General features: G+C 47.3%; 1 protein-coding gene and 1 long non-coding RNA gene across 4 annotated transcripts in view; both read left to right on the forward strand.

The window, feature by feature from the left end:
* The first annotated feature begins 1,652 nt into the window (after positions 1 to 1,652).
* On the forward strand, positions 1,653 to 2,108 carry LOC144383237 (uncharacterized). The gene is made up of 2 exons (XR_013450609.1): positions 1,653 to 1,763; positions 1,893 to 2,108. It is a non-coding gene; the product is annotated as an uncharacterized LOC144383237 (long non-coding RNA).
* Positions 2,109 to 3,698: 1,590 nt separating this feature from the next.
* Positions 3,699 to 14,893, forward strand: part of rhbdl3 (rhomboid, veinlet-like 3 (Drosophila)) — a 41,343-nt gene continuing 30,148 nt past the window's right edge. The window contains exons 1-3 of one of the 3 annotated variants that reach the window (XM_040187262.2): positions 3,699 to 3,818; positions 4,100 to 4,787; positions 5,355 to 5,378. In XM_040187262.2, the coding sequence (XP_040043196.1) occupies positions 4,668 to 4,787; positions 5,355 to 5,378 (144 nt within the window). In that variant the 5' untranslated portion in view covers positions 3,699 to 3,818; positions 4,100 to 4,667. Of the gene's footprint in view, positions 3,934 to 4,099; positions 4,788 to 5,354; positions 5,379 to 14,893 lie in introns of all 3 variants that reach the window. The other 2 variants (XM_040187263.2, XM_078080261.1) reach the window with 2 other exon arrangements.

Raw genomic sequence — 14,893 nt, forward strand, 5'->3', positions numbered from 1 at the left:
TGGTACATCTTCAATTCTGAGTCCAATTTACTCACCATGTTTCAGAAAAATGTAAGCACGTTAGTCTTGAGCTGTTTTAGTTGAACGAACTGGGCAGAATGTGGAGGGCTCCATGAGAGATGTTGCTTGAGAGGATTATATGCTTTAATTTAATCAACCTTAAATGTTCATCTGTTCTAGACTAGAATGACAAACCTTTTTTAAAAACTCAACCCAAAATTCTGCATTTGGACTTCTGCAGTATTTTCTTGTTCTACTACATTGCTAAAGCACCACAATTATGTGAGACGGTCAGACACTTATTCAACCACTAAAGTGGAGTCCCCTGCCAGTACCGCCTACCCTGGTGGCACTGGTAAATGTGTGTGTCAGAGGGACACAAAGAGGGCATTAAGGTCTTTCCAAAGACCAAACTGGCCAATGGTTGATATATCCCACTTCTTCTACTCTTAATGTACAGTGTCACTAATTCGGACTGGACCAAAGCGTTGACCTTGACATTAACAGTGTGTAACGTCCACTTTACAAACAACAATGTGAACAGATGTGTTACATTGCTAATGTTGTTTGATTAAAGTGTACCTGGGTCCATCGGGACAGGGAAGAGCCTCTGGGAGCAAGTCGCTGCCTGCAAACACACCCGACTCCTGTCAAAATGAGGCGAGACTCCCCAGCTGGCAACCTAATGGCAACATGAGCTCATTTCCCCACAGCGGGTGTTTCTCCCGCTAGATATCGTGTCTGTTTCTCTGCTTTTGGCTCAAACACTCATGCCTCTGCCTGTCGTGTCACAGCTCTGCAGCTGACGTTTGCACATGACAGCTGCCACGTCAGTTTATTTAGTCCAATTAGCCACTTTGAATGGAAATTCCCATTGGTGCATAACAAGACAATAATACCCTCTGCTCCCTAAAATGTGAAAGAGGGGATGTGATCGGTCCTCAGGAGACTGACATGGTTTATTAATTAATGGATTTACCTTGTTAATTATATGTTTAATTTAGCCAAAAAGGTCCTATTATTCGTTCTCTCCATAAACGGTCTAGGGCGCTTAGGCCCTGCACTGTAATTGCTGTAAATTTACGGTGAATTTCTAACGGTATCTTACAGTATGTCATAACTGTAACATACAGTTAAATTTCCATCCCTTGCATGTAAATGAACGGCCAATGTCATGAATAAACAGTTAAAGCTGTCAATTTATAATAATAGCAGACTACCGTAATTCAACTGCATGTTACATATATTTTATGAAGTGGTGGAAATACACATACAAGTGCGGTGAATCACAATCTAAATCTGTTGTAGGTTAATGTATGGAAGCCCATGTCAGCCACTGAAAAACAAGTCCTGTAAGTCATCATAATCAGATATAAGTATCTCATGAGCTACGATGATGACTTTGACTTACAGGACATTACTATACATGCAGCTGTCACTTTTATCCAAAACGCCCGTGGTTTGACATAAACTAATGTGGAGTATTTGGGGGTTAGGTGTCTTGCTCAAGGAACACTTCAACTTGGCACAGGGAGCAGCCAGGATTCAAACCACCGACCTTGCGCTGCACAGCCCACCCTCCCTATCCCATGTGCCACCTTCGCTGTCGTTTCAGTGGCTGGAATGTAAAGATTATAAATATTTGTATTATTGTGTTCATTGCCTAAATTGCCTAAAGACGTGTAATCTCAGTTCATCCAGAACACCTGTGCAGTTCAACATCGGAGGAGTTTGTCATTGCCTCGTCTCTCCAAGTAACGTTGGTAAGTATTATTTGCCTGGCATGATTAACATTCTCTTTCCTTACATCTTGTTGTCTTCCTCATCTTTGTAATTTCAATATTTTCCAATGAACAGTGTTTCTAAATATTTTATTTTGGTTTGTTTTACAGAGGCTCTGGATTAAGGACGCCAGCCGTTTGGTGCAGTCAATTGAAAGTGTTCCATAGCGTATTGTTGCAGTTAGTTTACCTTGTTCCTAATAATTTTATGATTCATTTTTTTATTATTGTATACATGCGGCATATTTTAGGTTTTGTTCTTGGTTACAAATGCCTAACATTTTTTTCTTAAAGGCATCTAATAAACTCCAACCACTATAACCAAAATGAGTTTTGTTGTCTTTCTTTGATTTGTCGGGAATTAAATGCAAAAGTATACGGTTATAAGTAAACGGTAACATTCTGGTTTTATAACACAAAAACAGTAATCGCATGGTAACAAACTGTAATCCAATATACGACAACATACCGTATATTATGGTAGGGCACTGTAAATAAAACAGTAAGTAACTAGCGTCGACTGACAGTAAATGGCAGTTAATTCACAGTAAAATTGGTTCAAGTTTACGGTAACATAGTGTAAAAACCATTTATGGTATTATACCGTTAAAAAACTGTATATTCCTGGCATCCTTGCTGCCAGTAAAATACCGTTAATTTACGGTGACATTTTTTAGAGTGTGTCACTTGATGTATTTCATATGGATTTTATTACTGCTTTTACACAAACTAAAAAAGGAAGTTATTTTGAGCTTCACAATTGAACTTTAACCCAACATTGTTATAAATATATAAATATATATATATATATAAATATATATATATATATATAAATATATATACATATATATATATATATATATATATATATATATATATATATAAAAATATGAACTAATATTGTTTTTATTTTATAAATGACCTGGGGGAGAACGATGCTGATCAACCACAGTGAGACACATCGTTTCTGCATCGCTTCCACACAGTTATTAGTTCTGTTGGGGAGGTGTTTATCTGAAATGGGACCCAATCATTTGGATGATTGTAGTGGCCTTTTACACCCTGCTGAAAATGATTGGATGTATTATAATCCCTAACTTGTTTCTTCCTTCACACTTTCTTTTAGAAAGACCCTCACTGCAGAGACCACTTAGCAATAGGACAAAAATATATTTATTTACATCCAATTAAATGAAAATGTACAAATCATCCCGATGAGTTTGGATATTAAATGTATCAATGCAAACATGAATGAAATGGGTAAACGTCCCTTTATTTGTGTTTTCTTAAATTAACATTTATATTAAACAAAGAATGAACAAAAAAGATGACAAAACATGTTTTGTCGTCTTGTAAAGCATGTACAAAATATGAACTCCGAATTCACCAGTAATGAAGGGTTCCTGAAAACCCTGTAAAGGCGACATTATTTAATCTTTAATGGGGGAGGAAATGTCTCCAACTCATCATCATGCGCACACAAGGCATGAAACTTCCGCGCCAGGGACAGACAGCACCCACGGGAGACGGTAGTTCCTCGAAACCCGTCAGAGGGAGCAGCAGGTGACCCCCTCCCTCACCGCTATCCAGCCCCGCCGCCCCCCTGTCTGGGGTGCGTGGGAAGGCAGGACTCAAATGCAGAGTTCGATTAACAAAAGAAGACTGTAATAGTCAAAAGGCAAAACGCAAAAGGCCAACGGGCAAAAACACACACAGGAACTGGGGGGGCAAAAAGGCAGGCAGGAACGAGAGACATCCAGGACGATTGACAATGACCCGACAAGTGACAGGAGACACAAGCAGCTTAAATACACTAGAGAGGTGGAAACAATCAGACAATCACAGACGATGACAGGACAAGGCCGGAAGTGAAGTTACCCAGGGAGACAAGAAGCTGAAAACTACAAAATAAGACAGGAAGTGAACCACACCGTGACACCCCCCTCCATCCCCGGAGGGACGCACGCGGCTGGTGCAGATCCGAGTGCCGGTGTCTCCTGGAGCTGAACCGAGCAACAGTCCCAACGCAGGCGGTCGGTACGTGTTACAACACCCCCCCCCGTTCTCCCCCACTCTTCCCCCCGACTCCCATTGAGGCTTCCTCGTCGGCACGCGCAGTGGAAAGCAGGCGGATGTCTCCCCTGCGTGCCAGGTATCATGACGCACCAGAAAATACATAATTGGGCAGCTTCCCGGAAGATGTTTTAGTTGAGTTACACCTGCTTCCCCTACACAAGTCTCATCCAAGTCCCGGCTGTCCCCCCTTCGCTCCGTCTCATGTTATCTCCAGTGTCTGATGATGTCATCATTTCTTTCAGATGGATCTGCGCTTCGCCGCCGCCTCCATCGCTACCGCTGCTGAGTCGCCTCTGTCGAGGTGACGAGACTCGCTCTGCGAAACGTCGCCCCCCCATCCCCGACCCCCCCGCCCCCTCCAGCTGCTTCACAAACTTGGACCGCTGCCTCTCTGTTCTTGGCGACCCAGCGCGCCCAGCAGGCTTTCCTCCAGCTCTCGCAAACCGCTGTGACAAGCTGACTTAACGATGTGGCGGACGGTGGCCCAGCACTATTATTTTGTTATGATTTATTACTAAACAATCATTCAGATCAACTTTTTCCTCAGCTGGTGACTAAGATTGATTTTACGCGTGGGGGCGCGCATGGAATAACCTTTTTATTTGGAATTGATCTGCGCATACTGTTATTTCTCCAGGACCGACCCTCCGCAAGGCAAGACAGCTCCGACTTGGAGGTGATGCTCTGCTTCTTCTCAACCTGCTTCTGGTTGCAAACTTAGTGGCCGAAATGGGTTTGTGGTCCATGTGGACTCGCTCCTGAGGTCGCTGCAGCTCTCCGCGCGGTCGTTCGGAGAAGAGCCGCCCGAGGATGGCGGGCGCAACCCGGGAGTTACCCGTGAACTCTTCCCCGGCGGTGGCGTCCAACGCGGAGGGCGAAGAGATCGAGGTTTTGGAAAGCACCGACGTTCTCCCCGTCGCTCCAGAGGACGTGAGTACACTGAGCACACAGGGACCTATGATACACTGCTTCCCCCTTTCCGCTAGTTTATCTTGTGGATCTTACGCAGCAGGACGCGCTTTTTTTTGCGCACGAGCAAATCCACGCTGTAGGGTGGTTGTATTGAGTTGAATGTCAAAGCATGAGCCAACAATTAAGTTCTGAAGGTTTATCTAAATGTCATGGCATTACTGGAGATGAAAGGATTTAGAATACTGAGGTAAGGGGAGCAGCCAACAAAGACACACAGCACATCCTTCAGGAATGCTCACTCACACACGCACACACGCCGTTGCTAATTCAAATAGCCCCTAATAAGAAACCCTGTAGGCTTTGTACCTTATTGTCTTTTGCTCTGTCTCATTGAACACAATGATCAGATAATCACTGCAGGGGATTTCTAGACTGCAATTAGAGGGAAGTCATTTTGGCCCTAGACTTATCATTTCCTAACAGATGCTCCTCTCCACTCCAGCACCTGCCTCTGAGATTTGTTTTTGCCTCTCTATTGCCACTCTGTCACTCATTGCTTCTTTCCTTTCTCTTTCCTCGCCCCAGCAATGGAAGTCTCTGTTTGACAAGGTATGTATACTTGCAAGCTGCCGCGGCTTGAGTCACTCACCGTCTTCTTGTATTCATTGTGGAGCAGTGTTGTCTTTGGAGGCCCCCATCTGAGCGTGAACTGTGGGTGACCTGCATTATTAGCTTTGACCAACGCAGATGTGTCGACCAGATGAGACGCTGCATTGTTCGTGGTTAAAGGTCATGAAACATGGGGAATATTTTGAAGGAACTTCGATGTAGTTGTGTACCCGGAGCATTGGAGAAAAACTTACCTCTTGCTTTGGTACAGTACATTTCTATTAATTACTTTGAAATATCTGGATGCATGCACCATGGCCTCAGCATTGTAATTATGCTGTAAAAGTGGCTTTGTCTATAACCGACTTAAAGCTGCACTGAGAAATGTTTCACATTGGCCCAAAGAGGTAGCTGTCAGAAAAAAACAATGTAACTCCAGCTTCAAATCACATATTGAAGTGTTAAACGTCACGCACGTTTGGCATCCTGTCTGATCCGTGCAGCTCGGAGCATCCTAAAAGCGCTGAGCGCTCATTCGCTGCAGTCTGTACGTTTTGGCATCACTGATTGCTTTTGATTTGTCTCCTCCTGTTGGAATTTCATTTGTCTAAATGAGGTGAAACTACTAGATCTCAGCTGAAGAAGACTGCAGCCCCAGTTTGTGATTCAGGCGGATCAGGCAAATATATTTTTAGATCAAAATCTTGCCGGACGCTGGTTTAAATCCTTTGCCTGCTGGGTAGCAATCACAGCGTAACATGTAAGCGAGCCGCGGCTTTGTCGCACCAACCACCCGCAGGGCCGAGAGGAGAGGAGCGGGAGAACCCCGGAGGCCGAGGGTGTGTCGGCGGCTCACATTGACCCTGATAATGCAATTGGAGGGGGGGGCATAATCCGACATTGTCACCAGTCAGAACGGTCTTGTAAGAAACACACGTGGGCACGCACACACAGACACGCACACAAAGACACATGCACATTGATAAGGCCAGGAAACCCCAGGAGAAGAGGAACCCAGACCGGCTTTTTGTGCATGCAGCATGTTGGACTGGCAGACGGCAAATGCACCCCCCCCTCCTATCTCTCACACACACACACACACTTACACTCCTTCACACGCACGGCTCCGTCCGCTGCAGCACCTGCCTGGTGCCCCCTACTTTCGGGGGGGGTGGGGTGGTGTGTGTGTGTGTGTGTGTGTGTGTGTGTGTGCGCGCGCAGCGGGAATGTTTAGGGTTGAATCACAGGCTCGTGTCAGGCTCACTCTTTCGGGGAGGGACGGAGGTCCCACGGGATTATGTGAAAGGCGAGCAGGGGTGTGGTGCTTCTGCGTGTGTGTTTGTGTGTGGGCGGCTGTATTAGTAATGGAGCATATTCAATAGACAGGCAGCAAGTGGGCCTCTCAAACAGCCTGCCTTTATGCGTGTGGCACAGCTTTGAATTTCCCCCAAAAAATGACAACCACGTGGATTGGCTCGGTCTGCCAGCAACAAATGCCCTTTTACCTCTTTTGTTCTGCTCGCCTCCTTCTTCGTCACAATAAGTCGCACCATTTGTCGGGGGGAGCTGACCTCCCAGACCCCGGCTTCTGCGACTCATGGAAGAGGAATGAAGGGCCACAAAAGACGAGGAAAAGCAGGGCTTTGAACGCGTCTCCGCATCAGAGAGAAAAGGGCCTCTAAGACCGGCGCATGTGTAGTTCGTCCCGTCAAGAATTACATCGCATGGGCTGCTTTCGCCTCCGCTTTTCACACTGGCCAAAAGGAGGAGGCAGGATTACAAAGAGAAATCCTGCGATTAACCGTCAGCCTGCTTTTCCGACACATTTTAATTGTGGCTCTTTATGTGAAAAGTATCCATGGTGTTACTCTAGATGTCTGAGACAAGATGTTACAGGAAATGTAATACACTGGCAATGTAAGATGTGAGATGAAGATGACGATGTATCTCTTGTGTTAACCAATTCTGGCCTCCCTGCCTCGTCAAACGCAGGGCGCATTAGTTTCTGTCCATCCCATTAGCAATGTTTACACACCAGAGGACGGACAGCATCATCTTCAGCCCCAGCATCCTTCTTTTTTTGTTTGTTTGAGGACTCTGACTGTCCTCAGTTGTTCTGTTGTCTTTAAATCCGTTTGGGCAGTGCACAAAAGCCTTCCCGTCGTATCATTTCTGAGCGCCCCCCCCCCCGTGTGAATCGGTTTCTGGATTTCAGACCGTCGTGGGCCAGAATCAAAGTGCTGGGTTGCTCTGTCCGCTTTCCCCTTCACTCCTCTTTCCTTCTCCCCGGGGAGGATTTTGTTGCTGTATAAGTGCTTCCCTCCTCTGCGCGCAGGAAGTCAGGGAGCAAACAGGCCGCTTTGATTCGTGTCGCTATCGCCTGAAACAAACGGAACACAGAGGGAGTCTGCCCTCTCTGCCTCCCTCATAATCACAGTGCCTCTGCATTTCCTCTGTCACACTCACACACACACACACACACACACACACACACACACACACACACACACACACACACACACACACACACATACCAATCTGGGAAGATCGCGGCCATGGAAGCTGGATTACATGTAATTTATGTGTTGTTAAAGTTGACTCTGCTGTATGTCTTTGGGGTTGTCCGTCGGTCAATTGCCATGAATGTAATATCTCGGGAATATTCGCAAATCTGGCATGAACGTCTACCGCGATTCAAGGTTGAACTGATTCGAATTTAGTGTTCAAACTTCCCACCAATGTCCAAGAGTGAAAGAACAAAGTTTTAGAACGGCATGGGCGTAAACTGCAACCTCCCTGGGAAGCCTGGCAGAGGGATTTCCCCATTCCACTGTTCCTCGAGGACCCTTTTTAGTTCTTTTGTGTTTTTGCTCAGTATTTCTTGCTTCTGGTCTTCATCTCTAACAAGAGGAATACACAGAGCCCCGATGTCTGTCTCGTTGTCCTAGCACAGTTAGTGATTTGGTTACTATGGTGGGCTTCACGCAGAGCGCACATTCCCTAAGTATTTATTGAAGGGAACTGGGAATGTCCCAGTGCTTGTAAACCCAACAAACTCAAAGAAGGTGACGAACCTGTAGAGACAAGGTGTATACAAACTGTAGACTGTATATCATTGCAGTTTCTTTCCAAAGGACAATATTGGTTTGCGTTGTTACTGCAGCCTTGCAGCACAAACGTGTGTCACTTGTTGAAATTGAAGAAGACTTCTCTTTGACTCTGGACTTGTGTGTGAGTGTGAGAAAGAGGTCCGTGCGTGTGTCCTCGGTTGCCTTTTGTGCTGACAACCTGCTCCCAATGGCATGTTGAAATGCCCGAGGCACGCGGCCCAAGGAGATTAGTTATTAAACACTTTCACATGGCTGCATACTTTTCATGGAAGTGTCTCCCCCTTTCATTTTCTTGCTTGGTGGCCTGACAAAGCTTCTGAATTCAAGTTATGATCCAAAAGTTATTCAAACCACAAATACGAGTCTTTCAGATCCTTCAGGAATGTCGTCTGGCCCGGGGGACTTACTGTGTGCCGCGTGGTCTTTGATTTATGATCACCACCCCGTCACCTAGCAACTGAAATAATGGCAGTGGGCCGTGGTGTCAGAAAAGCCCAACTAGCGTCAATAATTAAAGGAGACTCAATGGCGGGGAAGCCACCTGTTCCCAGTGGTGTCCGTCATGCTTTGCAAGGGACTCGTCAGCCCGACATTCAGTGGTCCAGAGAGAAGAGCGAGGTTGTCACGGTGGTTTTATTTCCTGTCTTATTTTGTAGTTTTCTGCTTCTTGTCTCCCTGGGTAACTTCACTTCCTGCCTTGTCCTGTCATCGTCTGTGATTGTCTGATTGTTTCCACCTGTGTCCAATCACCTGCACCTCCCTAGTGTATTTAAGCTGTGTGTGTCTCCTGTCACTCGTTGCGTCATTGTCAATCGTCGTGGATGTTTCTTGGTCCCTGCCTGTATTTTTGCCACGGTTCCTGTGTGCGTTTTTGCCCCTTGGCCTTTGCTTTTGCCTTTTGACTATTAGAAGTCTTTTGTTTTCTAAAAAGTCTGCGTTTGAGTCCTGCCTCCCTTCCCAACCCTGACCGAATGACGCGACCACGAAGGAACTCAGGAGACCCGCTGCCAGATTTCGGACCGAACTACCTGGACGTAAGAAGTCCCTTCTGGCAGCGTAGAACAGACTTTATTTTCGGTCCCTGGAGCTATCGAAGGGCTTGTCTCGACCTCTGGGACCTCTTAAACCCCAGAAGGAGTCCTGGCAGGGGGAAGAAGCGATCCCCCGTTCCCGCTGGGCCGCCGCAGTGCCCCGACCCCGACTCGGCCAGTACCGGCCCCGAGACTCTCGGCCCCGACTCGGCCAGTACCGGCCCCGAGACGCTCAGCCCCGACCCCGACTCGGCCAGTACCGGCCCCGAGACTCTCGGCCCCGACTCGGCCAGTACCGGCCCCGAGACTCTCGGCCCCGACTCGGCCAGTACCGGCCCCGAGACGCTCAGCCCCGACCCCGACTCGGCCAGTACCGGCTCCGAGACTCATGTCCCCGACGCCTCCAGTCCCCGCTCAGAGACTCAGGCTCCCTCCCTCCCCATCCCGTGGTCCTCTCCCACCCTCCCGTCGGTGATTTGAGGGCCGCCTGGGATCCGGCCCTTGAGGAGGGGGTTATGGAGGGGGCTGAGCCGGCGACTGCGGAGGTGTTCCGTGTCCCCGAGCCACCGCCGCCGACTGCGGAGGTTTTCCGTGTCCCCGAGCCGCCGCCGACTGCAGAGGTGTTCCCGAGCCGCCGCCGACTGCGGAGGTGTTCCCGTGTCCCCGAGCCGCCGCCGCCGACTGCGGAGGTGTTCCCGTGTCCCCGAGCCAGCCATTCCAGAGACGTTCCGTGCCCTGCAGTTGCCGCTCCGGAGCCGGCCAAATGACCACGGTTGCCACGGTTCCTGTGTGCGTTTTTGCCCCTTTGCTTTTGACTATTAAAAGTCTTTTGTTTTCTAAAGTCTGCATTTGAGTCCTGCCTCCCTACCCAACCCTGACAGAGGTCCTTAATCAAATGTGTTTTGTCTGCCTGTGCCCTCTTGCCTGGTCGTCTGCGTGCGCAACGCAGCTGGCATCCTCTTCAGTTTTTTCTTTTTCTTTGAGTACACTTGAAATGAACGGCCCAGCGCCCAGGTAACAGGCACTTAATGGATGAGGATTTCCCTCAGCTGCGTTTACCGGTGCGAGCAGGCATGGCGTGACTCGCCACGCCCCGTCAGTTTCACCTTCATTAAAAGAAGAAGGAGGCTTAGACGGTGAGATCATAACGGTCACTGTGGATGCAGCTGTTCTGAAGGTATTTCTATGCATCCGTGAGGTTCTTCAATTTCAGCTGCATGGGCTCAAAGACTAGATCTGATCGGAGTTCAACAAATGGAAAAAGATATTATTTTAAACGTGTGACCAAAGCAATTTCCCGTCTCCCTTGTCTTTTCTTAATTTGTTCCCCACACACTGGGTAGATGAGTATTTTTTCCCCCCCTATACTTACCTTTGTGATATTGATATGCATGTCGTGCTAATTGCCACAGAGACACACACACACAGATGGTGGGGTCACGGTCTGCCGACCTGCTCGTCTAACTCCTGGCTGGTGATTGACACCAGCTGAGTCCTGGAGCTCAGTCAACCACAACCACTCTGGTGCGATGCTGTGTCCAACCACCTTGTCTTCATTGAGGATGGTGAAAGTAGTTGTCGGCGCCCCGCCCGACGTCATTAAAAAACGCCGGGGGCCCGTGTGGGGATGAACAAACAGAAGGAGCCTCAAATGTTTTTCATTGAGATTTTTTAATCTAAGCTCATCTTTTCCTGCTCCTCCGCCTTGGTCCACTGCTGAGCTCTAAATAGATTTCCTTAATGAAAGGCACCGTTCTAGTTGGCACAGTGTGAATACGGTCTCTGCTTTTTTGCTGAGATAAAAATAGCAGGCGACTGTTGCCTGCATGTCGATCTGTAAATGTGAGAAAGAAGATGTGCGTGTTTACTCCTAATTGGTTTCATTCCACCGCTGCAATGAATTCACCAAAGTGTCTCTTTTGACAGTCAAACAACTTTATGATCTGGAAACCTCCATATGCTTTGTGTGTTTTAGGTGTGTGTGCACATACAGCATGTTAGCACTCGCCACGCCTGAAAATGTAAATCCATCACTGGAGGTCAAGGGGAGGCAGTTGTATTGACAGCACAAAACACCCACTTAACAAGCCCCTGGTGTGTGTGCATGCTGCCTTTAAGGACTTTTGTAAAATCAGATTATCCCGGACGTGTCTGCTTTCTTTTCCAACTCTCTTTCACTTATTACCTCTCTCACTCTTTCATCTTTATGTTATTAAGTCGCCACCAGCTTTCAAGTGGACGTGCAGCTTCAGTCTCAGTCTGCTTATCAACGCTTTCATCTCTTTGGATCAACTCTGTCTCAAAGCGCTAAGTCATTTGTTGTGCAATACTGACACCAAAAATGGAGGCAAATCAGCAAAAGAAGATCGAGGAGCTTAGAGTGTTTTTCAGTGAGCCTTTGTCACTGCTGGCTGTGACCTAATTGTGTTTGGAAGAGTTTCATGTTTCAAGCATTGAGGCTTAACAAACTAATTGAGGGCCTATTGTTCTGATCGTGGTTAAGCTGGACCAGTTAAACAGACCACCACGTCTAGATGGTGGAGGTTGGTGGAGCTTAGTAGGAGGTTTAAACCCTGCTTATCTTCTAAACTTTGCACACCTGGCCAATGGTTGCATGAAGTGAGTGCGGATAGAGTGAATGTGACCATCTGACAAGATGCCTCTATTGTGAAGGCAGCGCCAGCGTGTATCAATAGGCTATTTATTTGGGGTCTGCGTATGTCAGCAGGACCAGATTAGAGGATCACTTCCTGAACTGCAACGCAGCGATGAAGCACCAATGTTTAAAACTGCTTCCCGTTTCACTGCGTCTCTCTGATCCGCCGGGGGGATCAAAGACACACGGCGGGTCCATTCATTCCTGAAGGCTGGGACTGTAATACCTTCCCACAGTCATGGTTACGGAGCCGCTGACGGGGACGGGCTGTTCCCGATGGCGTGCGTGTGCATTGGATGTGTGCGAGAGTGTGGGACGTATTTGTCGACCTGCTGTTTTGGGGTTTTCTTAGAGGTTCGAGGGACCTATGAAGCACACAATGGAAAATATCTGTTTTCTGTCACAGAGATTAAAGTCACCATAGGAATGTTCTCCCAGTTCCAAACACGCATACGTATTCCGATGCCATAAGCACATCAGGTCTGCTGTGAAGGCTGGCAGGTGCACTGCTGACACGGGTACAATAAGCCTGTGTGTGTGTGTGTGTGTGTGTGTGTGTGTGTGTGTGTGCACGCGCGTTAACTGATTTCTGCCTCTCCAATCAAGCGCTGCCTGTTAGGGAATGTTCCACACCGGGCGCTCAACTCCGCCAACTCTTTCATTGCCCCATTGGAAGAGAAGTTAAGTCTTTCCCGGGACAGATGGCAAACGTTGACGACCACCACAAACGGAAGCTGGCGACTGCCGGCGCAGATGTTCGGGCTTGTGGGCGCTGGATTTAGGGGGCCGTCTACACGTGGATTTTAAACTCCAAGATGTTTGCTGGCATTCAGATAATTTTGCCTTTCTATTTGTTGCTTCGCTGTTAGGGAAGCACCGTTTATTCCTTGTTCTCGTCCGCCCCCTGGAGAGCTGGCACTGAAGTCATAGCGGGCTGCGGTGTGTACAATGCAATTTGAGACCCTCGTTATTCAGATGTAACAGCGTTTTCTGCTGCTCTTTCGACACCAACGCCAAACCATGTATGGTGAACGTTTGGTTTGTGGGTTAGGGTTAGGCTGCTCATTTCTTTTTGCTAAGTAGCATTTCTTTCTGTGCAAATTAAAGAGATCATGTACAGCCCATTGCTTATTCTCTCGGTTGTCCTTCATCTGTTTTGTGTACAGAAGCTTAAAGCTTTCCTCTCAAAGCAGAGTGTCTTCGCTTTGTCTCACTTACAGGAATTAAAAGGATTTCCACATTGAGCTCAAATCGGATGGGGGTCCCAGTCAGCTTTGGGACTATGTTATAGCGAGATAATCTCCTGCCATGGCCGTCGCTCTCTCTCTCTGCAGGCCTGCCTCAGATTCCTCTGCCTGACGAGCATGTAAGATTGCTCAAATAAATCAAGTACGCAAGTGGCTTCCCCAGATTTCTGTGGTTGTCTCAGTTCCAAGATCAGTTCTTAAAGACAGATGATGGGAACAAAGTAACATAATCTCATTGCAGTAATCCTGGTAAAAATGTATTTATTTTGGATTGTTTACGCTCCTGTAATTACTTTGGATTTAAAGTGGCTTTATTCTCCTGTTTGTTAACAACCCGTTGTTAACCGTAAAGAGAAGAATAAAGTTCAAACAAGTTATTAAAAAAAAGTGATCAAAGTAATAATATGGATTTGAAAGAACCCGGCCTTAAGCCAAAAACACAGCATGACCCATTTGTTTTTAGATTAACTGAAAAAAAAGTCTTAATTAGTAACGTTTGTACTGCTTCTATCGATGTGCTGATTACTACTATCACCCTCACATGTTGAGATAATCAAGTCCACATCACTTTTCGGGAACATGACCTGCTGACTTTTCCAGCACAGTAAAGCCTGGGTTTGGGCTTGTTGACCAAAAGTCTTCAGCTATCCCCGGATGGCCTGTTTTTGCTGTCATGGCAACCCGTCCCGTCCCGGCCTGGCCCGGCTCGGCGGGCTCAGCGGATGCCCAAGGTGAGCGGCAGTGCTCGGCTTTCACTCGGATCGTTCCCGTCCTGTCCTCCCCCGTGTCGTCTTACAGGGCACCGCTGCCAGAACGCGGCAGCAGTGCAGAAGTGCTGAGACTGTGACAAGGAGAAAACACCACTCTAAAAAAAAAAGACCAATGGGAAATACGGCCATTTGTGACCTTCCACTGCGTTGTGAGAGGTCTGACCTCGCGGCAGAGTTGTGACTGACTGCTGGTGTGTTTTTCGTAGAAGAGGTAAGTGAATCATGAGTGCAGAGCACACAGCGACATGGAACTATTCCGTGTAGGGCAAACCTGGCTGACGTCTCGCGTATGATTCAGTGATGAAGGATATTGCGAGGAAAAAAAAGATAAAAGCACAAACACAACAGAGTGGGTCACGGATGGCGTCGGACCCACTCATAATAAAATGTCCTCACGTTTACTCCAAAGTCTGTCAGCAATCCCCTTCTCTGAGGACTTGTGAGCCATTCCATGATTGAGCTGGTGGAAAAATCTGATTGCAATCTGGTTTCTGGTTTGGTTCTTGAAAATGATGCTCCGATCCAATCTCTTCTTTTTGAGCAATTTAACCTGAACTGATCTGACACCAGTGTTCTGTTATTCCTAATTCAATGATTAGTTTAGCGCGAGTCAAGAATTCATGTGCTGTTTAGAACAGCCTCACTCGAATGTGTAACAGGAAGACGTGGATGTAGATTCAGAATAAACCTGTATCACAATT

The sequence above is a fragment of the Gasterosteus aculeatus genome, chromosome 9 (genome assembly GCF_964276395.1).
Source record: "Gasterosteus aculeatus chromosome 9, fGasAcu3.hap1.1, whole genome shotgun sequence".
NCBI classification, from domain to species: Eukaryota; Metazoa; Chordata; class Actinopteri; order Perciformes; family Gasterosteidae; genus Gasterosteus; species Gasterosteus aculeatus.